Source organism: Mus pahari, chromosome 2 (assembly GCF_900095145.1).
Source record: "Mus pahari chromosome 2, PAHARI_EIJ_v1.1, whole genome shotgun sequence".
Taxonomy (NCBI): Eukaryota; Metazoa; Chordata; class Mammalia; order Rodentia; family Muridae; genus Mus; species Mus pahari.
In genome coordinates this window covers 108,931,374-108,954,632 of record NC_034591.1, presented here as the reverse complement: position 1 = coordinate 108,954,632, position 23,259 = coordinate 108,931,374, and the positions used below count along the sequence as shown (strand labels likewise).

The 23,259-nt window shown below is 52.0% G+C and overlaps 1 protein-coding gene across 1 annotated transcript in view; it reads right to left on the bottom strand.

Annotated features, from left to right (window-relative positions):
* Positions 1 to 23,259, bottom strand: part of Fgd5 (FYVE, RhoGEF and PH domain containing 5) — a 98,891-nt gene that overhangs the window by 48,146 nt on the left and 27,486 nt on the right. The window contains exon 3 of the mRNA XM_021190282.2: positions 4,676 to 4,805. Coding sequence (XP_021045941.1) covers positions 4,676 to 4,805 — 130 coding nt within the window. The remainder of the gene's footprint in view (positions 1 to 4,675; positions 4,806 to 23,259) is intronic.

The following is a 23,259-nucleotide window of genomic DNA, read 5'->3' as shown; positions in this document are numbered from 1 at the left end:
GTGCCATCTGACTGGGGCCTGGGGTGTGTCTGGAGTGCTGATTGTCTAACAGGCACTGAGGAACTGTGGGTGTTTCCTATGCACACTGGGTACCCAGCAGAACACTGCATAACACCAGGTAGGAGGGAATAACAGGGACTGTGACCTGAGGCCCAATCAAACACTGGGGCCCCTAGGTAGGGGACCCTCAGCATCCTCCTGTCCAGATCCCTGCCCTGTCTGCCTCTAAACTCAACACTGGTGTGTGATACCCAGGTACCTTAGGTACCTCTGGACCCAATGAGTCCTCCTGGGACTCCACAATTGCCTCAAAATGTCTCTGTTGTAACAGCATGGACCACAGCTATTGCAGGTTCCTGGGAACCAAGAGACCCAGCCTTGGCTACACCACTGTATGGAGGGAGTTATCTGGTGTCTTCCCTCTATTCACCTGCCATGTGCAGAGGTGTGCCTTCATCAAGTGCAGGGATACAAGCTAATGTATTCAGTAACTCATCTGTTTATCCATAGATAACAACTGCTTTTTTATGCACCAGGCCCCCTGGGGCTGCTCTAACTGGCAAAAGCCACTTACACAAGTGGGCAGATTTACAAGGACGCAATTCCGGGTTCAGGAAATGGGCAGGAATGCTACAGCAAGAACAGCAGGAAGTGACGTTCGGCACAGAGGGTAGAGAGTGGAGGAAATGGCAGGTGCAAAGGTCCTGGGGTGGCTTCAGGACAGGCAGCGCTCGGTTCTGCATCCTCACTGTGCCTGGGCAAAGGCCAGGCACTACTTGACTTTATTTGGAATGTGGCTGAGACGAAGTGATAAGATGTGACACAGCAGGGATCAGTCTTTACCATTCACATCAGAAGCACCGGGGGGGAGACAGAGAGAGAGACAGAGAGAGAGACAGAGAGAGACAGAGAGACAGAGAGACAGAGAGAGACAGAGAGAGACAGAGAGACAGAGAGAGCGCGCGCCAGTGAGCTCAGTTTACGATCCAGTGTGCTTCAGAATCTATGGGCCTAGAAAGCTGCATCTGTGAAGCTAAGGATGCGGAATGCAAGAAGGAACTGAGAAGGGGCCAGGACTTGGGAAACGCCCCACATACAGAGGGGACAACATGGCACAGCTGGAGAGATGAAAGGGGAAGACACAGTGATAGTGCCAGTGAAGTCTATGGAGGAGGACCTCCCAGGGCCGTGGCCCCCAGGGCTCAGGTTGTCACTGAGCACGGGGGTTGTGTGGACATGGAGACAAGGCCTGGATCAGGGAAGAGGTGAGGCTGATGTGGAGGCCAAGGAGATGGGCACATGTGCGGGCTTTAGGAAGACCGCGGGCATCTCCTTCCCCAGCACATTGTGTCTCTGGACAGCCCTCCCTAGAGGTCTTGGCATGTGGAAAGCTCTGATGTCCCTTCATCAGGAAGGCAACTGGAACCTTCTGCACCATAGGTGGGAACGTAAGAAGGCACACACACACACACACACACACACACACACACACACACACACACACANACACACACACACACACACACACACACACACACACACACACATACACACACACACACACACTGTATGAAAAGTAAAAACAGAATCATCACACAATGGAGCATTCCAACTTCTGGATACAGACTTGGTGATACCACCTCTGTGAGGGACAGCCACGCTGTTCACAGTGGGGTCACAGTTGAGTCAGAATGTAGAAGCCACCCAGTGTACAGATGAAAGCTGAGACAACAGAGTATCATTAAGGAAGGGACTCCTGAGGTGAGCTCGGCTAGTAGTCATAAGAGGCAACGCCACCCACTCCTCACACCCACGGAAAGTCATAGAGTGTGCACCAGGGGCGTCTAACGAAGATGGAGCATCTGTTAGGAACAGTGGAGAAGTTCTGCAAATGGATGATGGAGGACGCTATACAAACCTGGTGTGCTTCACGCCACACTGTACTGTACATGCTTAGAAGACCAAGCCCGGGAGATGCAGCTCAGAGGTAAGGACTTGCCCAGCACATGCAGGGCCCTGAGTTTAGTCCCCAGCACCACATGCACAAGCTAATGCACTGAAAGCCATGTGGTGCATTGTATCATAACATTTTCCAGAAATTGAAAAAAAAAAAAATCCAACTCTCCCTCCTCCCCCAGATCCCCAAATCTCTATCCAGGAGCCCCTTGCCTCACATCTTACAGAACTAAGCAGCACACAGCCCAGCTGGTACCCAGTAAGTACAGAGTGCTCATCAAACATGCTGGGGTGGAGGAACATGGGTGAGGGCGCAAAGAAGGGGCAAATGGGGCAATACGCAGGAGTAAGTACCCAGCAGGTACACGTCTGAGCTCCAGGTCTGTGTGAGGACTTCTGGGAACTACTGGGGTTCAACTGGCCATGAACTTGGGGAAGGGGTGAAGGTGGTATCGCAAGTGGAAGGACTGGAGCCAAGGTCAGCCTGGCAGAAGCTGTGGTGTGGGACTAGCCTTAGGTGACCTTTCTGCTGGCAGGCTATGGCTGGGAAGGGCCTGGCACTTAGGGAAGTGTGGCTAGGTGCAGCCTGTGGCTAGGAGGCGTGGGTAGGAGGTGCAGGGAGGAGGTATGAGGAGGGGCCAGCTCCTGGCTGGACACTGGTCTCCAGGGAGCTGGTATTTTGCCCGAAAAGTCCCCGTTAGCCTGCAAAGCGCATTCATTGTTGGGCAGGCGGGGCGCACCAGTCTGTGGCCTCTGAACGCCTTTTACAGCAGAGCTATCTTTAAGTCCTCCTCTCATTCCCTTTCTTCCTCTCTCCTCCTTTCCTTCAACCTACACCCTCTGTGTGTCTGAGTAAAAGAGGGTGAGACCAGACATGGGGGTGGGCCAGCTCCACTTGGCTTCCTGTCCCGTTCCTGCCCCCTCCCCAACATCTGGGAAGGGTGGAGCTCGCCACTGTACCCCCAAACCTCCCTCCTGGGCTTCCCCAGGAGCTCCTACTAAACGCTCACTTCTCTTCAGAGGTGGTCAGGGCTAGGAAGCCTGCTCCTGTCTTGCCTCCTACATAAGGCTACACAGGCATGGAAATGGAGGTCTCTGCCTGTGGAGCCAGAAGATTCTCTGGCCTAGGGGACAAGGAACATAGGAGCCCTCCTTGGACTTCCCACCCCACCAGCACTGTGAGGGAGTGGGGGGATGCCCCACTTGGAGACTTCACTGCCTGTCACCGGCCACAAGACCTCGGGCCTTTGGGAATGTGAAGCTAGGCCTGAGTGGGCAGCGTAGCCTCTGGGAGCAACATGGGAGCATGCATGGAGATCAAGCACATTCTTAGCTCCTGGGATTCCCTGGAGGGAGGGTTTTTTGGCTTGTGGTGCTGAGGATGGGACCTAGGACCTCAAGCACAGGAAGAAAAGACTCTTCCATTGAGTCACACCCCAGTCCAGGAAAATTCTGTTCTTGGGTGTGAGGAGGCAAGAGCTAGTCACCCAGCAGGGTGACCCTGGGCCAGTGGCTTGCTCACTCAGTCTGTGTCTTCAACTGTAAAGGGGAGGGAGTTGGCAATGCTGGCTATGAATCTCTGGGGCTGCACTGCAGCTCAGCAGCAGAAGGAAGAGGTAGAGGCAGGGCAGAGGCAGGGGGAGAGCCAGGAAGGACAGAAGGGCCGTGGGGGCTGTTGAGAGCCAGGGTGATGGAGGGAAAAACCGAACAGCCCAAGCAAAAACAGCAGAGCAGGCAGTAGGGCAGGAGGAGGCAGAGCAGGAGCAGGAGGAGGCAGGGCAGAGGCAGGAGGAGGCAGGAGGAGGCAGGGCAGGGGCAGGAGGAGGCAGGGCAGGGGCAGGAGGAGGCAGGGCAGGGGTAGAGGCAGGAGGAGGCAGGGCAGGGGCAGGAGGAGGCAGGGCAGGAGTAGGCAGGGTGTGGCAGTGAAACACTATAGAGAGACTCCTTCTTGGGACTCCTACACAGTTTGGTTGATCACTTTGGAGAAATAGTGTTCAGAGACCCAAGTGTAATTTTAAAAGAAGCCAACGTCTGGCTACAAAACAAAAGACAGCTCTCTTCCCAGAAGCTTGGCGAGAGCCAGGTCCCAGCCCAGCTTCCACAGTCACCACCTTCTCTGGCCTGGATGAGGCTGAACTGCATTCAGAGGGGACACGAGGAGAAAGAGGAGCAGACTCAGGGAGGGCTTCTGGGGAAGGTGGCCAGACAACGGCCATGGCTCCTGCAGACGTCCAAGGTGGAAGCCACCTGGCTCCTAGAGGGGGATGGGAAGGCTGAAGAGGAGTAGTGAGGGGCAGTCGGCCAGCACCCCACTGATACTCCTTCCATCTACACTGATGTGCCATGCCATGAACAGATCCTGTCTCCACCAGGACAAGAGCCACTCTCTGTCCCTTCTAAACAGCTTTCCACCATCTTCTCCTACCAAAGCCTGCCGAGTCTCCTGATTCCCACCTTACAGATGACCGAGGCCTAAACACACTAGAATCTGGGTCCATCTTGTCGCAAAGCATGCAGCTCCACTCCGTATTACCCACAAAGACTTTGGAAAGCCCCACATTTCTTCCAACAGGAAGTGTCTCCAATCATACTTCTGAGAGCCTCCCTTGGCCTCTGCCCAGTCAGTGACTGAGGAATGGCTGCAGTAAGGGGCAGGGTGTGGTCTTTCCCATTCTCTCCACCTCCACATCTCTGCCTCCAGATCCTTCCCCAGCCCTACCTTGTGTGAGAGGCTGGGGTCTCTTGAAGCACTGTCCTCCTCCTCTGAGCTTCCTTGTTCTTCGTCTGACGTGAGGTCCTCTCTGGGGGCCGCTGAGATGGGACAGACCTTGTAGGGCTCAGTGTAGGCGCTAGGCAGAACAGGAGAGAGGGTTAGAGTTGCTTGTCTGGCTCATTTCACGAGCCCTCAGTGGACACAGGAGGGTGACCCAGTGCGCACTCCCTTCCCCGCCCTGGCTACAGCAACTCCCTTTCAGTATATCAGACAAGTCTGGCTTCCCGTGGTCCTGGTGCCTTTATACATGCTGCTTAAGACAACCCCACATCCCTGTCAGGTCCAGGCAGGCTAAGACACTGAGGGAAGACCAAAACAATTTAGCCTAAGGTCAAAAGAGAGGCTTCCTCCCCAAAGGTGAGACCTCTCCTTTCATTCCAAAAGGTTAGCTGTTAGGTTTCCTCTTCTGAACTGTGAGAGCAGACAGTGTTTCTTGCCACAAGCTTCCTGCTAAGGTGCAGGAGAGAAGACCCCAGACCAGGTCTGTGTATGCTAGAGCCTCTCTGCATCTGCCCTTCTGTCTGTTGCAGCACTGTGAGAGTCTGCGGTGTAAGAAAGCATGCCCAACCATGTGGCTGAGCCCTTCTGCCTGTCAGAGTCACCTGTAACCATTTGTCTTTATCCCGCAAGCAGGTAACAGGGAATCTGGGGCCACCCCCTCTTAGAGGTGGCCATGGTTTGCCCTGTAGGCGCTGGGACCACTGGTCATCAATAGTGAGGGCAGAAGTGGTCATCTGAGCTTCTGGACCCTCAGCAAGGAGCACAGGACAAGGCGAGGCCTTTTGTAGAACAGGAGAAGAGGGGAACGCTCCCAGCCAGCTTTGCAGACATCAAGCTCCTCCCACATCCACTCCTCCATAAGCTCCCCGAGTCTACTAGCGCCACCATCACAGCATCCATAGGACAGACCACCTCCCGCCTCAATGTCTGTGACATCTGATTCCATTCTCACGGTCCACCTGTCTGTTTGCCACTCACTGGTGAGACCTTGAAATCCACTTTGGTCATCTGGCCCTTTTGCTAAAAACTCTTTGAGAGCATTCTGACATTGTCTAGACTGAATCCTACGCTCAGCCTGTCCCCCACGATCACGCTGATTAAGACAGTGGACAGATCTGGGGAAGGGGGGCTGGGGCAGTGGGTAAAGTGCCTGTCATGCAGGCATGAAGACCTGAGCTCAGATTCCTGGCGCCCAGGTAAAAGTGGAGCACAGAGGTATGCACCTATAACCCCAACACTGGAAAGACGAGGTGGCGGCGAAGATAAGTAACCCTGGAGCTCACTGGCCAGCTAGCCTGGTCAAGTGGACAAATTTTATGTCTCATCAAAGAGCCAGTGTTGAACAAGAACTGAGGTAGAGAGAAAAGGGGGAAGACCCAGGACCAAGGAGATGAGATGTAACTTTAATCAGAGCACTCAGGAGGCAGAGGCAGGTGAATCTTTGAGTTGAAGACCATCTGGGTCCACAAAGAAAGTTTCAGGCCAGCTAGGGCTACTCAGTGAGACCCTATGTGAAAAAATGAGAGGAAGAATCCCTTGCTGAGTTCTGGCCTACACACACACACACACACACACACACACACACACACACACACACACTCACGCACACGAGCACATGCCCACAGGAACACGGTAGCACATGAGAAGTGATATGGAGTGCCCCAACACCCACCAGCTTGGCCAGAACCCAGGCTCTATCACTTCAAGCAAGTGACTCCCTTCTGTTTCTTGACTGTTTTTCCATTTCCATCTATAAGATGGGTGGGAAGTGATGCAGGGGTCCAGGCTGCTCTGAGGACTGATGAAGAAGCCGCACAAAGGCTCTCGGCAGCACAGTGAGAGCACTCACTGGATGTTAGGATGCTGTCCCCACAGCCGGGCAGCAGCAGACGGAGCCTAGCCCACAGGAATAAGGAGACCACCGCAGGCCCAGCCTCACACTGGCTGGCACCTCATCTGCTCTCCGGTGGCTCGGAAGCAATACGAATGGTCCCATCTCTGCAGTAACTCGATGCTGGGAAAAACAGTCTGAGGGTCAGGTGGCCAGGGCTAGAACCCACACCATCAGGAAGAGGGGGCTCTCCATGAGACCTCAGGTGAGTCACTCAAGGTGATGAGCAGCCTCGGCTGTCCGCTGGATCGGCTTTGGAAGTGCCAAGGAAGACTCGCACTGCACACTGCCGCTTGTGTCTGAAGCCTTCCAGAGAGCATCAGGGACGGACTAGAACCACAGTGAATGTGGGCAGCGCCATCCCAGAGGCTGAAGGCCTAGGGGGACAAAGAGGGAGGATATGGCCAGCCTAGGGCACTCTCTGTCTCTGTTTCATGGACATCACGAGCTAGCCGTTCCCTCCGTGACAGGCGGAAACCACCTGAAGACCGCAACCACAGCCGACAGTTTCTCCCTTGAGGTGTTTCTGTCTGGTGTCTTGTCACAGCAGTGCAAAGCTGACTTATACTCACAACTTGTTTCTAGTCTGTCCAGCTGGGGCCGGTGGGCCCTGTGGGGTCGCGGGAGAGCGTGAGGGTAGAGACGGCCGCTTTCCATATGAAGGGGGTCCTTCCTTCCTAGAGGAATCGTCACCTTTAACTTCCATCTCAGGTTTAAAGAGAGCATGACATGCTGCCCAGAGCCTGTTACCTTAACCGACCCGACAAACGAGCCCAGGCCTTGCCAGCAGCCTGGAGTTGTAAAAAAGCCACGTCTCCTCTGTGACGGGGGTAGGGGGGGTCTCCCGCTGTCCAACTCTGACCGTTAGCTTCCATCTCTAACGACACAGTCTAAAGGGCCTCATAACTTATCAGAGAGCATTCCCTCTTGGGAACTGCTAGCAAGCTTGAGCCCGCAGTCCAGCCCAGCTGGAGCAGGACACGTGTGACGGAGGCCAGAATGTGTACCTCTTCTGGCCAGCCTGTCAGGGAGGGGAGGGGGCTGAGGTGGAACACTGTGCAAGCTGGAAAAACTGAGATGGCGGCAAGGTTGCAGATGTGATGACGACGGCCAGAGCAACAGCTGGAAGAGCCGAGGAGAGGGCAGAACGGAGGGTGGGGGACAAAGCTGGGATTTCCAAACACTTGGCCTTCACTTCTGACTCTGGGCCTCCCCAGCCCACGGTACTTTCTCTGAATGGGACAAAGCACAGAGAAAATATGCTGAGGTGGAAAGAGACTTAAAGATGGGCTCGCCATCAAGCCAGGGCACGAGCAACTCTGGGGCAGGCACACTAGACCTCAGTTTCAACATCTGTATAGTGGGGGTAGAGAATGGACAGAACAAGCAGGGTCAAAAAACCCTGGGCTGAGGCCAGCCTGCAGGCATCCCAAGGCCTGGCCCGCCTGCCGCCATCTCCCATCTGCAAGAACTCTGCTCTGTTCCTCCTGGGGAGAACGCCCCTCCACGTCTGGGGTCAGCCAAGGGGTAGATAGCCTTGTAATGTTTCCCAGAAAAGGCTCCAAGGGGAGGCTTTTTAGAGAACTGGATTTCCATTTCCCAATAAGTAAAAGCAAGCCATCTCGCTCCGTAACCTGTAATGTCTCCTCTGACACAGCCCCAGGGGTGGGAGGGATTGTTTCCCACTTAGGACAGCTTTTCTGAGATGGAACTCACGGACCATGAATTTTCCCCTGCACCAAGCACGTCCCAGTGCTTTTTAGTGCGCTCGGAGGGCTACTCACCTGCTACCATGTCTAATGAGGTGAAACCTTTATCACCTCCATGTCCTTTAACTGTCATGTCAGCAGGTGTCACTGAATGAGGACTTTCTCTGAAGCATATCTCTCTCAGTAAGGCCTGCTGAGGATTCACTGATGCTGTAGCGGGCCTCGGCCCTTCACTTCTTCGCATGGCTAAATACTATTCCATTGAGTAGACAGACCATCATCTGGACCGTCTCTGGGTTGTGCTGGTGTCACTAAGGCTTCTGGGAATGCTGGAGTATCAGTTCTTAAGCAGCTTCTCGTGTTTCCTCTAATTTGCACATGTACGTGTGGGACTTCCAGGCCCATCATGATAGCTCTGTGTTGTGAGTTTTAGGGACCACAGACCACCCTTTGCATGGTTTTGCCTCCTTTCCAGCTCTGCATACATGTCCAGGTTGCTCCCCACCCTGGCAAAGACTTGTCATAATCGGACTTTCATTTTAAAGGGGATTTCCAAGAATTTTCTGATACTTGGTCTCTCAGCTTAGCCTTCTCTCAAATCCTGTCGTCTCTTCTGGCCAAAGGAGGGGTGGTGGTGGGAAACAATCATTACTGTGGCCTTTAAGGTTTATTTTTAGATAACACATGAGACTTGAAGTCTAGTGACATAAAACCTTTTAAAGACATGCAGAACTCATAAAGTGGCAGACTAATATAAAGAGGTGACATTCTAGAACCATCCACAGGGCAGAGCTGTGAGCCTGCTGATCCAATGATGCCTTGGGCTTCAGCCTGGGCAAACAGCAGCCTCTGCTCCCATCAGGTGATGCCAGGGTCAGGTGAATGTCCCCAGAGACGCCAGGGTTCCTAGGCTAGTGCTCCTAGGAGGTATGGGACCTTTAAGAGGAGAGCCCTGGTGGAATGAAGTTACACTAATGTTCTCTTGAAGGGGACAATGGGACCCTGGCACTCCCCTCCCCCCTCCCCCTTTCCTTCTACCTCTGGCAACTTGGCTCAGCCATATGCTCCCATCATGATGCTGCACCATAGGTCCAGCTCAATGGGGCCAACTGATGATGGACTGGAAAGCTCCAAAGTTGTGAGCTTAAAAAAAAAAACAAACAAACAAACAAAAAAAACCTTTTTCTATTCATGAAGAGTTGCATGCAGGCATTTTGTTACAGTGATGAAAGCCGATGAATACATTCAGCTCAGGGTACTGCTGTGGGCAATAGATGGGGGTTCCACTGTCGATCCTTACAGGCGGCAGCTACACTGTTGGTACCTGGGCCTGGCCTAGAAAACTGGGCTGGCTTAGTGGGAAAACAGCAATTTACCCACAGAGATGTGCTCATCCATGGTGCTCTCAGAGGCTGAGCAATACCTGCTAAGGCCCATCCTGCAGAGGTGAGAACCTCTTGGAGCAGACTCTGATCCTGGTCCCCAGGGGGACTGGATGCAGTGTGGAGGTACATGCTATAGAACTTGTTTGCCTCAGACCAGACCCGATTCTGCCACTTAGCACTCCAATGACTAGGAAAGATACTTAGCCTGTCTCCCTGCCTCAGTGTCCTAGTCTGTAAAGTGGGGTGGTAATAATACTCCCAACCCAGAGTTCAGGTGGTGAGTATTGACAGCAGGGCTATGCAGGCAGGGATGGTTCAGAGAAATATCTATTTGATTTTATTCTGCTTCCGTATCACCAGAAGACCAGGGTGAGCCATGAGACAGACAGAGCTCTTAGCACCGACAGACTTTCTTTTGTCACCAGCTTGACAGGTGACATCCTGTGGGCACCTTACCCTCTCTAGGTCTTGGTTCCCTCAACTGTAAGATAATAAGCCATTCTTCATACTGTATTCTATTCTATTCTTCTACCATAGTTGCATATGTTTCTGTAACAGTCACCAGTTCCAAGGGAGGAGCCAGGGGTGTGTGATGTCTATGTCTCCCAGGGCAGGTTCCCAGCAAACTTGTATTCGGTTTCTGTTCTCTTCCAGTTAACTGACTTGACTCCTCCAGCCCCCCAGGCACGACCCCGCTGACTGAACATACAGTACAGAGCTAGGCACGCTCTGGGAGGTACTCATGAGCTGGGCATTATCCCAGCGGGTCCCATCACTTCTGCCATGGCTCAGATGGAGTGATGCTGCTCTGCTAAGAGAGCACTAGAGCCCGCTACACCTCCACGGGTAGCTGCTTTCTCACTGAACCTACCCTCCTCTCTAGACTTCAGGCACAGAGGCAGGGGAACACCTGGAATGGATTTGTCTCCCGGGGTCCCATGGGTGCTCAGACTGGAAGCTGGGAGGTCCTGCTGTCCTTTTCAACTTTCCCCACTGGCCTAGCCCAGAGCAGGAGGAAATATGGACACACTGGTCTATCATTCTAGAATAACCCAACCACAAAGATGCAGGAAGGGTGTGAGCGATTTCTCTCACTCTGGCAGCTGGAGAGGATACCGTGGCCTGCGATGGCTGCAGGGCACTGCACAGTCCATCTGAAGCCTCCAGGAGCCAGGAGAAGGGTGGCTGCCGGTCACTGTGGAGTCAATCCCTCCCCCCACAGCACAGTGGGCCAATAAAGCAAGCTGCAGCCTGGGAGAGAAAGAAACTGCATTCTGAGCCCTCCCAGGTGCCAGGTGCCGTGATGAAATCTTTATATAAAAATAAACAAGGACAGCACCTCAGTATGCACCTATGCTCTCATCTTTAATAAATGGTATAATTAGATATCGATGCATCAAAGAATTTTAAAAATTAATTCCTTTATGATTTATCAGTGGTATTTGATTTGCACATATTTAAATACAGCTATACAGCCAGAGCTATATAAAAGCATTTCAGGCGAAAAAGAGTCATGAGAAGTGAGCAGATCTCAAGGCGGGGGGCTGGGCTCAGAGACATCCTCAGGAGTCTTCTTCTCTCTCTCAGGGTCCTCCCCTTGCAGAGGGAGGGTAGAGTGCTCCCCTCTAGCATCTAGCTGCCCCTCTGCTGGGGAAACTGAGGCTCTGTTCAGGGCAACCACTTGACCTGGCTGTTCCATGACAGCCCCATGCCGCCCCATGCCAGCACACCCACCCTGATACCAGCCTCTCAAACCTAAGATGGAGCAGAGGACGTACAGCCAGATCCCTTTCCATGGCCCATTATTGTCTCTTCTATCTTGGACAAGACTGATGCCTTGGGCAGGGTGCCCATCCTGCAAGGTATGACAACCCGGGAGGTGCCAGGGTGTACAGCATCCACCAAGCAGTTGTCACAAAGAGGGCAGGTACCTGGGCATGGGTCTGACACACAAGAACACAAGAGTCACACGTGGCTGGAGCATCACAGCTGAGCAGGGACATGGCTCCATCACACTTACTGAACCCCGAATACGTCGAGACTTGGCCAGAGCACTTCTGGGAGCACAGCTTGAATAAGTTAAGACTTGGGCCCAGAAGGTTAAGGTGACTCCAGCAGGGCAATGCCCCCTGAGAATGGACTAAACCCTGGGAACTCCTCACACCTACCAGGACCAGTTTGCCACCTTCTTCAGGAAGCCCTCCTTAACCAGATTATCCTGATGAAACTGAAGCGCTGCCAAGCTCATTGGGCCAGGCATTGCAGGACAGCTTATGTTATTTATCTGTCCTTTCCTTCACAATGACCCACGATATGGCATAAATTTTAAACCTACCAACCCCCTCCCCGATCTGCCAAGTTCTGCTCCTCTCAGCAGGCCTGAGTTCCATGGCAGCCCTCCCACAGAGCATTCTTAGGTTCCCTCAGCCTTTTTTTCCCACAGGGCTTTGAACTCTTGTTAGTGCCTCGTGTTCAAATCCCACGGTCTCCTGTACTTGGCATCTCATGAACAACACTCAGCTGATGCCCTGTGCTCCTGGACACTCCTGTATGCACAGCCGGGGAACATATAGGCAAATAAGCTGAGCCTGGCACTCGTAGCCTGCTGGAGAGCAGACATCTGCCCAGACAGCTGCCGCAGCCTAGGGAAGCACACCCCAGTCCACCTCCCCCAATACCTTGGTCTAGGACTAAGCGGGCAGCGTGCCCAGTAGAGGCATAGCTTAGTCACCAGAGAAGGACAGTCCTGGGAAAGGCAACCTAAAGGTCGAGAGGGAGGGCACCCAGTCTAGATCGTAGCTGGCATGAGATGCTGGTGATTGTGGGGGTGGGGGGGGGAACCCTGTGCTCAGCTCAGGCCTCTGCCTTTGTAGCCAAGGGAGGCTTTGGCCTGGACACTGGCCCTGTAATATTCTAGACCTGATGTGTGTTGTGACAGGAAAATAAGAACAATAACAATAGAATCCCCCCCCAAAGGAAGATTGGATGCCCTTCTGGTGTCATGTAAGTAACAGAGCGTGTGCAAAACCAAAATACAAACTGGAGGGCAAGTGGGGGGCTATTAAAAGACTATAGAGCCTATGTTTTGGGCGGGGGGCTCTTTCCTCAACCCGCTTCTATTCATGAGCATGCTTTTTCATTTTTTTTTAATTTTCTTTTTTTTAAATTTATTTATTATTTTCTTTATTTACATTTCAAAAGCTATCCCGAAAGTTCCCTATACCCCACCCCCGCCCCTGCTCCCCTACCCACCCACTCCCACTACTTGGCCCTGGCCTTCCCCTGTGCTGGGTCATGCTTTTTCATTTCTTAATATAGTGTCTTCGTCTATCCCATGACAACCTCGAAAGACACGACTTCATCTCTCTCCTTGGCAGCTGCTGCGATTCCCATGGTACCTGGATTGTGTTTCTCTCCTAACTCTAACAAAATTGTCCACGGCTTCCTTTTCATATTCCGAAGTTATTTTATTAACAAGACTAAGACTCCTAAAAGGCAACCTCGGTTTCCATGGCAACACCATCAGGTTCTAGCGCTCTGGCCCTGGACACCTGGAGAGCAGGCACAGAGGGGACAGGCTGGAGGCTGGCCGAGGTCCAGGTGGGGCACAAAGGGATGTGCGTGAGTTCGGGAAGGTGGAGGGGCATGATGGAGTGTGGGAGACAAAGCTGCCTTAGCTCAGTTCAAGTCTGGCCCCAAACATGATGCCTGTTTTTTTTCTCTTATTTTTAGAGAGAATATCTTATAGCCCAGGCTAGCCTTAAACTCTCTATGTAGCTGAGGGTGGCTTCGAATTTCTGATTCTTCTGCCTCTGCCTCTCTAGTGTTAGGATTACAGGAATTTGTTACCACACCCGATCTATGCATTGTTAGGGGTCTAACCCAGGGTTTCCTGCATGCCAGGCAAGTGCATCTCTGACCCCAGCGTCATCTCTCTGGCAAGAGGGCACTCGGTAGAACCAAGTAGCTAAGGCATTGTGGTGTTTACTCTCAGGCTTTAGCAGTGCCCCTGTGGAACCGCCACCGGGCCTGTTTTAGACTTTTTAGGGTTTATGGGTTTTTTGTTTTGTTTTTAAAGTAAGTTTCCACATTCACACCCATCTTAAGGAACTTCTGGGGCATGAAGCCAACCTCACCCCTCAGGTGCTGGGGCTACACAGAGCTGGCCCTGCCTTGCTACCCTCTAAACAGGAAAGGAAGGAAGGCAAGGCCCAGTACCAGGGGCACAGATCAGTCTGCTGTTGGGGAGAAAGATGAATGTTCTCTGAGGAACTTGGGTGCTGTCCTTTCAGAAGTGAGAGGCAAGGAAGAGGGGCGGGGCTGCTTGTGAAGTGGACTCTGTCCTTCCAGAGTAACAAAAAAGCTTCGTCCTTGGGGTGGAAGAGGGGCACCCGCCCTGGGCTCCAGCACCTCCAGTCCTCAGGGTGACTGGTTACCCCTCCTCCATCTCCCAGGCCTTGTCCTGCATTTCCTGTAAACACTGACACTTCCTCCCGTGAGACTGGCCTGGCAGCCCCTGGGGCCACACCCAGCCGCTTGACAGAGCCCAGTACACAATGGCTGGCTGGGGCTCTAGATGGCCACTCCTCATCCCAGGCCTATCCAGGGATCCAGACTAACAGCCCATGAGCTCTGGCAGGGGAGAGTGACCGCTTAGACCACAGTGGGGAACAGCCCATATGGGTGTCCAAAACCTGGGCTCCATCCTGTCCCTAGGCATGTGATATTGGACAAGCTTTCTCACCTCTGTGGTGGCAGCACGTGCCTGCCTTGCTTACTGTGTCACTGTGAGGAGTTAGTTAGTTGAGAACATGGTGTTTGCTAGAATTCTGGATTTTAAGTGTTAAAAGTGCAAGCTCATAGTTAGTGGTCTCCAGGCCATCAGCCTCCAGGGACCGATCCATCTGGGGTTGGCTCCTGACCTCGAGATTCTCTGCAGTAACTTACCCAGGGACCTTGAACAACTACATTTCCCTGCTGTTTCTCCACTTCCTCCTCTCCAAACAGAGCCTGGAGTCCTTGCCCTGCCTGCCATCCTGGGCGCTAATGTGCAGGGAAGCTGATAGGAAACTCATGTTTGTGTGTTGCTGTGTAGCGATAACCAGAACTCTCAAACCCACCACCAGCCTTACCTCCCCTGCAGATCCTGAGACCCCGTTAAAGCAGGGCCACCCAGAGCGTCTAGGCTCTAGTCCTGAGCACCACGCACCAGTGTGGCTTCATTGCTCCTTATGACGCTGTGGGCTGGCCAGAAGCTGCTTGCCATGTCACCAATGACATGATATGGACCTGAGGTAGTTTACAAAGCCTGGTCCCTTTCAACTTGTCTTAGGCTCTCAATAAGGGCTGAATGAACAGTCTAAGGATTTCGTGGTACTTCGAAGCTTTCAAACATTTTCATACGTCACATTTCTGCTGGTTCTCCTGGCTGGAATATACTTCAGGCACCATCACTCCTGACAATGAGAGAGATGAGCCAGAGAGGCCTTTATAAACTAGACCAGGACTCAGACCTCTGTCCAGAAGCTGCCCCTGGATTGGGGAACTCCTATTCCCTGCCTGAGCACTGGAGGATCCTGGACAGCACCCCAGACTACCCTCTGTTTAGGGCATGCTGGGCCATTCTCCCTATACTCCACAGGAGTCCTGGGGGGCATTCCTGGGGCCTCTGAGACTGGGCATATGGAAGCAGTTATGAGCTGTGTGGCTAGGTCTGCTTTTTTGGTCAATAATTACTTTGAAATAAGGGTTCTGAGAATTCAGCAACTGTGCCAGTTGGCAGCATCCTTGCCCCACACACCCAGGACAGACCATGACAATACAAGGCTGGGAAAACCTCCCATCCCATCGAGAGCATTCTGGCTTGTGATGAAAGAAAGAGCAATGAGCTCAAAACAGATCCCCAGGGCCATGCCTCCCATAGCCTCGCTGCCTAGGGCCATCTTTCCACCAGACTTGGAAACCCCAAAGCTCCATGTGAAACAGCCTCTTCAGTGGGAAGATCACTCTGTGCACCCAGATCCAACTAAGGGAACCAGTTCAGTCCTAGACTCAAGAGAAAGCCGTGTGAACGAGCCCAAAGCACGAGCTGGGAGAGTTTCCCTGACAGAAAGGTACACCTGAACATAAACAAACAACAGGATGGTGGTCCTGAGTTTCCATCCAGAGCCCTGCCCCCTCCTGTACCTCTCTTTTGCCCAACGCTAGCCCCTGAGCCACATGTCCCAATAAACCCCACCTGCAGTTAATAGAACCTCGTAGCTTCCCCAGTCTGCTCACCTCTCCCTAGACTTCCCAGTATGAAGAAACTTCTAGAACCTTTTGGGGTGGAAGAGGAACTGCTGAATAAAACCTGCGTGTGGAAAGCAAGAGCCCTGCAGTGCTGACATACTGGCTGGAGGTGAAACCCGCAGCCAGCGGAGCCTAGGACCCAGCACCACCACCGCTACCTCCGCTCCATTCAACCCGCTGCAGCAGAGGCTGGAAGGGAAGGCAGAACCAGCAGAATGCACCAAACCTTGCCTGCACCCAACCCCTCCACAGGACACAACTACAGGGTCCTTCTGCCTTCAGAGTCTCCCAATGGAAGGGACAAGGGATGGGGTGGAGTATCAGCAGGATTCTGAACAGGGTCTCTGAGGAACAGGAAAGGGATAAAACCAAACCCGGAAGCTCCAGGCCTTTCTGGAAGAAGTGGGGACCACATTCTTGGTATCTATCATGCCCCAGGAAACACTCAGGCTGAAAAATCTACTGGGGACATTTGTCCTGCTGCCACTTCACACCTGAGGAGGACATCCTTGCTTCAGCTAAGAAGGTTACAAGATGTGGGTCACAGGCTATGGCAACTGGCCAGACCCCAGTCCTCAGTCAAGAACTCCAAGAGACAGAGGTCAGCACACGTGGAGCCCTGTCGGGAGAATCTGGGTCTCCTTGTCACTCAAGTCCTGCACTGAGCTAGCTCCTCATACACACTGCCAACCTGGCTCCCCAAAAGTCTTCCTCTCACAGATGTGAAAACTCATGTACAGAGATGGGAAGCTCCCAGCCCCAAATCACACAGCCTGTAAATTATAGGTAAGCCATAAATTCAGCTTGCCTGACAACAGCTTGCACCTTGCTATAGGGTCTAGTTGTTCCCACGGGGAACTTACATAAATACAGGAATGTCACTCAACTACTCAGGCTGTTTTTCAACACCCCCAATTGGATCCCAGAATTCTGAGTGGGCCTGATTAGTGGGTTGAGTGACACGTCCTTGAATCTAGTTAGAGAAGCTACCTGCAACACAGGGCTTCTCTCTAGGGGTATCAGGGATACATGTTACAGATGCAGACTTCTGAGCCACATGACAGACCCCGGGGAATCAGTGTTCATGGTGAGGCCTGGTAATTAGTACCTTTGATAAATGTTCAAAGGCACATTAAGGATTAAGGTCACCCAGCAACTGATGAGAACAGATGCAGAGACCCACCGCCAAACATTAAGTAGAGCTCGGGGAATCCCGTGGAGTAGGTGGGAGGGGAGGATTGAAGGAACCAGAGGGGTCAAGGACACCACAAAAACCCCCCAGAGTCAATTAACCTGGGCCCAGAGGGGCTCATAGAGACTGAACTGCCAGGCAGACAGCATGCATGGGACGGACCTACGCCCTCTGCACATACCTAACAGTTGTACAGCTGGGTCTTCACGTGGGGATCCAGACAGCAGGAGCAGGGGCTCTCTCTCTGACTCTGATGCCTATCTTTGGATCCCTTGCCCCTAACTGGACTGTCTTGTCTAGAACAACAGGAGAAGATGCACTACTAGTTGTACTGCAATTTGATGTGTCAAAGTGAATTAATATCCATGGGAGGACCCCCTCCCCCCACTTTCTGAGGAAAAAGGAAGGACTGGAGGAGGAGGAGGAGGAGAGGAAAGAGGGAGGGACTGGGAGAAGAGGAGGGAGGGGAAGCTGCTATTGGGATGTAAAGTATAAAATTTTAAAAAAAATTTTTTTTTTAAAGAATTATGGGGTGCTACACTTCAATACACCAGAAGCCCGAGTTCAAATCCCACCCTCTGAACTGTGCAACCTGGGTAACCTACGTCCTTTTTCTTGGCCTCAGTTTCTTGGCCTGTCTGGAGGGATTGCTGCGAAGATGGGAAGAAGGTAAGAACGCCCCTTTGCACATGTGTAGGTAGGGCCAGGCACACTTCTGGGTTCCCGTCTCTTCTGTTCATCAGACGGTTACTTTAGGGGAGAGCAGAAGGACCAAGCCTGGTTTCCCAGCAAACCAGAGCTGCGTGCTTGATGGATGGTGTTCTGTGGGCCAGGCCTGCTGCAGAGTCCTAGGCAGAGGACAGTCTGCACTGGGTAACTCAGCACCACCCCCAGGAGGTTTCCTAGAGGGGGTATCTTAGGTTTCCGTGCTCACAAGCAAAGAGCACAGTGCAGTGCCAGGGCTCAGCAGGGCAGGTCTGCCAGGGAAACCCCCGTGAATGCACATGGAGGATGCTTTCCAAGCTGTGGGGACCCAGGCATCATGCTGCTATGCAGACTGCAGCCCAACTCGCTATTTATGGGGCGTCTGCCGTGGCCAAGTTCTGGGGTTCTGTAGGTTTGGCATGAAGACCTTTCCCTTCATCCAGAGCCATAGGCTAAAACAAAACGAAAATCAATCAAGTGAGCTGGGAGACCCGCGAAGGACGGGCACCAATTTAGACTCTCATTCTTGAAGAAGCTCCAAGTATTCAATTCTCAGGATTTTTAAATTAGGAACATGCAACTTCATTTGATAAATATAACAAATACTTCAAACGTACATACATAGTGCCCCTGTTTTCTGTATCCCCATTGGGGAGAGAGCAAAGAGAGGGTATTGCTGGAGCAATCAGTCCATGGTCTTGCAGATAGAGGGGCCAGGCGCTGACACACACTGTCCCGTCCACCTATACCCTGCCTCGTCTTTGCCTCCAATACAGCATTCAACAGGAAATGCACCTGAGAATCTAAAGGAAAGAGGACACATCTCTGTCAGAGGAGTTTATACACACTGCCACAAACCAGGGAGGGTGGTGGAGCTCAGAAAGCTAGATAAAAAGGACAGACTGTCTGTGTTTGAGAAGGGCCCACTGTGCATATTGGGGAGTGTGGGACACACAACAAGGGAATCCACACTCTTGGTACAAAGTGTGGTCTAGGGAGGCGTTGACATAGATACTCAGGGTGTACAAGGGAATGAGATGATCTCCACTGACTGGTTCTCAGAGACTGAGGAGCAGGGCCAAGAGGCTGAAGAATGGGGGATCGAGGAAAGCCTTCTGGGTGGCTCTGAAGTGCCCTCTCCCCGGTAGGTCAGGAAGGGAGTGTATGTCCTCACAGGCATGAGAGGCAGCCCAGCCCAGCTTACATCAAAGCCTCTGCTTTCGAGCTTGCTCCTGCTGCTGTGGTGGGACAGGGCCATGTTCACGTGCTTCTGTCCCCCAGGAGAGCCATCCTAGTCTTGAGGTGCTGGCTCCTGCCACAGAGCAGGTAGTTAAGGCTGGGGATGCCACCACGAGGCTTGAGGCCTTCCTACAGGGTGGACAGCCTAGCTGGGAATACTGTGAGCTGCTTGGAGGACGACTTGGCTTGTTACCCTTGGGTGGGCGGATAGCTGCAGTTCCTCGGGTCCCACAAAGCTGCAGCACCGAGGAGCAGAGACGTCACTAAACAATAGCACACTCACCCTTGCTCTCTCAGCTGAGCACCCTGCCAAGCAGAGGCCTGAAGCAGACATCTGGCATTTAGGAACACTGGTGCTCTTCCAGGGAGGGTTGCAGAGAGCATAGCCTGGTGCCTGGTACCCTGGAGGACCAGGCAGGGGACCCTCTGCCCAGGTGTGGTAAGTGGCGGCCCTCAGTCATACTGGCCCAGGACAGCGACTGCTCTCAGATCTTCTCCCCAACTCGTACCCTTTCTGGACGAGTGGGAAGGGACAGATCTAGCTGCGTCCTCTGGTGTGACTTTCCTTCTATCTTTCTGAAATCTTATCTCTAAGAAAGCTCTTAACTAAGCCCGCTTATCTCTTTCTTCTATCCTTTCTGTGTCTCTACATTATGAATTATTCACACGGCCCACCTCTGTTCATCAGTCTCTCATGATTCCACACAAGCCGTGGCAGGGCAGGGTTTAACCCAGAAGTCCTGACATCCCTAAACACACACCAACCCTGGGGGGAACAGAGGCAGCCCAGGAATGGAGAATGGCCATCTGGCACACACATGGTAGTGCCTCATAGTGGCAACTCTCTGGTCGTCATTGTCTTTTTCTTTTATTTCTTTTTCTTTTGGGGGGGGTACACAGGGTCTTACTATGTAGCTCTGCTTAATCTAGAACTTGCTTTGTAGACTGGGTTGCCTTTGAACACACAGAGACACACCCACAGCCTCTACCTCCCCAGTGCTGGGATGAAAGGCATGCACCACCACTGCCCACCCTGTTTTTCTGCTTATGAATGATCTCAGTGTAGCAAAGTTCCCATCATAGGAGGTCCCACCCGAGATGGCCCAGGTGATCTCTGGACATTGTTCCTTCTGAGAGGTACCATGTCAACTTGGGTCACCCTCAACCCCGCCATCTCACTTGTGGAGACAGGCCAAATCCAGGAAAAGCAGAGGCTCACTTGAATGCTCTGAAGAACAGCAGAATCGCATCATTATGAAGACGCAAGGAAGAAGGCTGTGAGAGACCCTGGGTGCTAATCTGAGCTTGCCAAAGGGTCACCAAAATACAACCATGAGTTCTGAGCAGTGTCATGCTTAGTGTGTGCCTGAGGCTGTGCTGCCTGTCATTGCACTGTGACACAGTAAACTTCTTTTTATAAGTAGAAGAATTCACACTCTTACAGTAAATGGTTGTCTTAGTTAGGGTTTCCACTGCTGCGAAGAGACACCATAACCAAGGCAACTCTTTTTTTTTTTCTTTTTTTCTTTTTTTCTTTTGGTTTTTCGAGACAGGGTTTCTCTGTATAGCCCTGGCTGTCCTGGAACTCACTTTGTAGACCAGGCTGGCCTCAAACTCAGAAATCCNTCTGTATAGCCCTGGCTGTCCTGGAACTCACTTTGTAGACCAGGCTGGCCTCAAACTCAGAAATCCGCCTGCCTCTGCCTCCCGAGTGCTGGGATTAAATGCGTGCTCCACCACACCCAGCCTCCAAGGCAACTCTTATAAGGGACATTTAATTGGGGCAGGTTCAGAGGTTCAGCCCATTATCATCATAGCAGAAAGCATGGCAACATCCAGGCAGGTATGGTGCTGGAGGAGCCAAGAATCCTACATCTTGGTATGAAGGCAGTCGGGAGGAGACTGACTCTCACACACTGGGCAGAGAGCTTCAAAGCTCACCCCCACAGCGATGCACTTCCTCCAACAGTCACATCTACTCCAACAAGGTCACACCTTCTAACAGTGTACTTTCTATGAGCCAAGCATATTCGAACCAGCACAATGGTATAGAACAGAAAACATACTAACCAGATTACCATTCCAAGCACCTGGGCCTGGACAGCAGTATGCACGCTTCACATCAGCATCCCTTCAGACACAGGAGTGATGTGTCCTGTTAGGACAGTCACTGCATAACCAGAGAGGGAACTTTTCAGCTCCATTAGACTCTTAGGGGCCACAGGGATAAGTGGGGTCCATTACTAGAAGAATTATGTAGTATGTCACTGCCATGTACTGTTACCTACTGCTGATTCATCTATAGAACTCACTGTCACCCGTCTCTCCATTCTGTTGCTATGATGAAACTCTCAGATCAAAAACAACTTGGGGAGGAAAGGGCTTATTTTACAGTTCACCACTGAGGGAAGCCAAGGAAGGAACCCAAGACAGGAGCCTGGAGGTAGGAACTGAAGCAGGACCGTAAAGCGCAGCTGCTTACTGGCTTGCTTCCTGCTTCTGCTCAGTGTATTTTCTCATATAGCCCAGTGGTCTGGGCCCTCGTCCTTCACTTAGCAATTCGTCAAATGTCTCACAGACTTGCCCATAGGCCAATCTGTAGGAGGTGATTTTTCAATGTGATTCCCTCTTCCCAGATGGGTCAAGTTGACAAGCAAGGATAGGCAGGCATCATATTGAGTTCATTCTACAGGTAGACAAGCGCCAAGTGAAATAAGTGAAGCCCCTGGATAAGTGACACAACTATGTCCATGTTAAATGTTCCATGTATGCTCACACCCTACAAACAGTCTGATTATGTCCACGTGGTAGGTTTGTTTGCTCTTCATGTTCGGCTCCAAACATACTTTGTATGTTAGGTATTGGGGGTGGAACCCAGTGCTTCAAAGATGCTAGGCAGAGCATCTTTCACTGAGCCACTGCAGCCTCAGCCCCGTTAGGGCTTCTTTTTTCCCCCTTTCCTTCTCCCTCTTGCTCCAGTCCTGCTTGATCTGGAGCCCCCTTTATGGCTTCTTATTTGTTTGTTTTCCTTAAGGTTCTGAGGCAATGTCCCACTGTGTAGCTCAGACTGGCCTTGAACTCTGAGGACTTGTGAAGCCCATCTCAGCTTCCCCTAGTAACCACCAGCCCCAGCCCAAGCATACTTTTCAATGTGTACAAATATGCTAGAGAACTTTAATGGAGGTGTGTTAGGGCAGTGTGAGCCTGGGTAGATATCCATGGGTAGTTACGTAGCATCCATGCAGTCGCTAAAAAGAACGGAACAGAGCTATGTGGCCTCACAAGAAATGAACTCAACAGTGACAGAGTCAGCTCCAGAGAGAGCATCCAATATGCCTCCATCAGTGTCTAGAAAAAAAGAAGAGGGCTCAGTGGTTAAGAGTATTGACTGCTTGTCCAGAGGTCCCGAGTTCAATTCCTAGCAACCACATGGTGGCTCACATTAACACCAAATTGTGGTATAATAGGATCTGATTCCCTCTTCTGGTGTGCATGAAGACAAAGCACTTATATATATAAAATAAAGAATGAAATTTTTTAAAAGAATAAAAGGGGGTGGAGGGTATACATACCTAAGAGGTACAGTGTGTGCATGTGCACGTGTGTATGCTGTGAACTCCAGGGTATGCATATAGACATATGGAAATCAGAGGACAACTCTTGGAAGTCCATTTTCTCCCATTACCTTGTGGGATCTGGGATTAAACTTGGGGCACCAGGCTCACACATGAGTGTCTACCCACTGGGCAATCTTGCCCTCCCACACATGACCCATTATGAAGCTTTTAAAATGTCTTCTGCACCAAATGGGCTGGACTATCTCAACAGTACTCGGGGGAAACCTGGCCATTGAGACCATGGCCTTGGGCTATGCCCAATCCTCCATGTCTTGGCCTGATAATTGGATTGTCACAGGACCTATCCTCATGGCCAGCAGCCTCCCAGAACCCAGAGATGACGTCTCAGGGTTCAGGCTACAACCACTAACAGCAAGCAATACTGCCCCCCCCCGAGACCCACCCCTCCACAACAGTCCCATCTGATCCTCATGGTGAGCCCTCAAGGTCCACAGTCACAGGTTACTTCCTACCAAGACTCAGTGAACTCCACTGGATGCC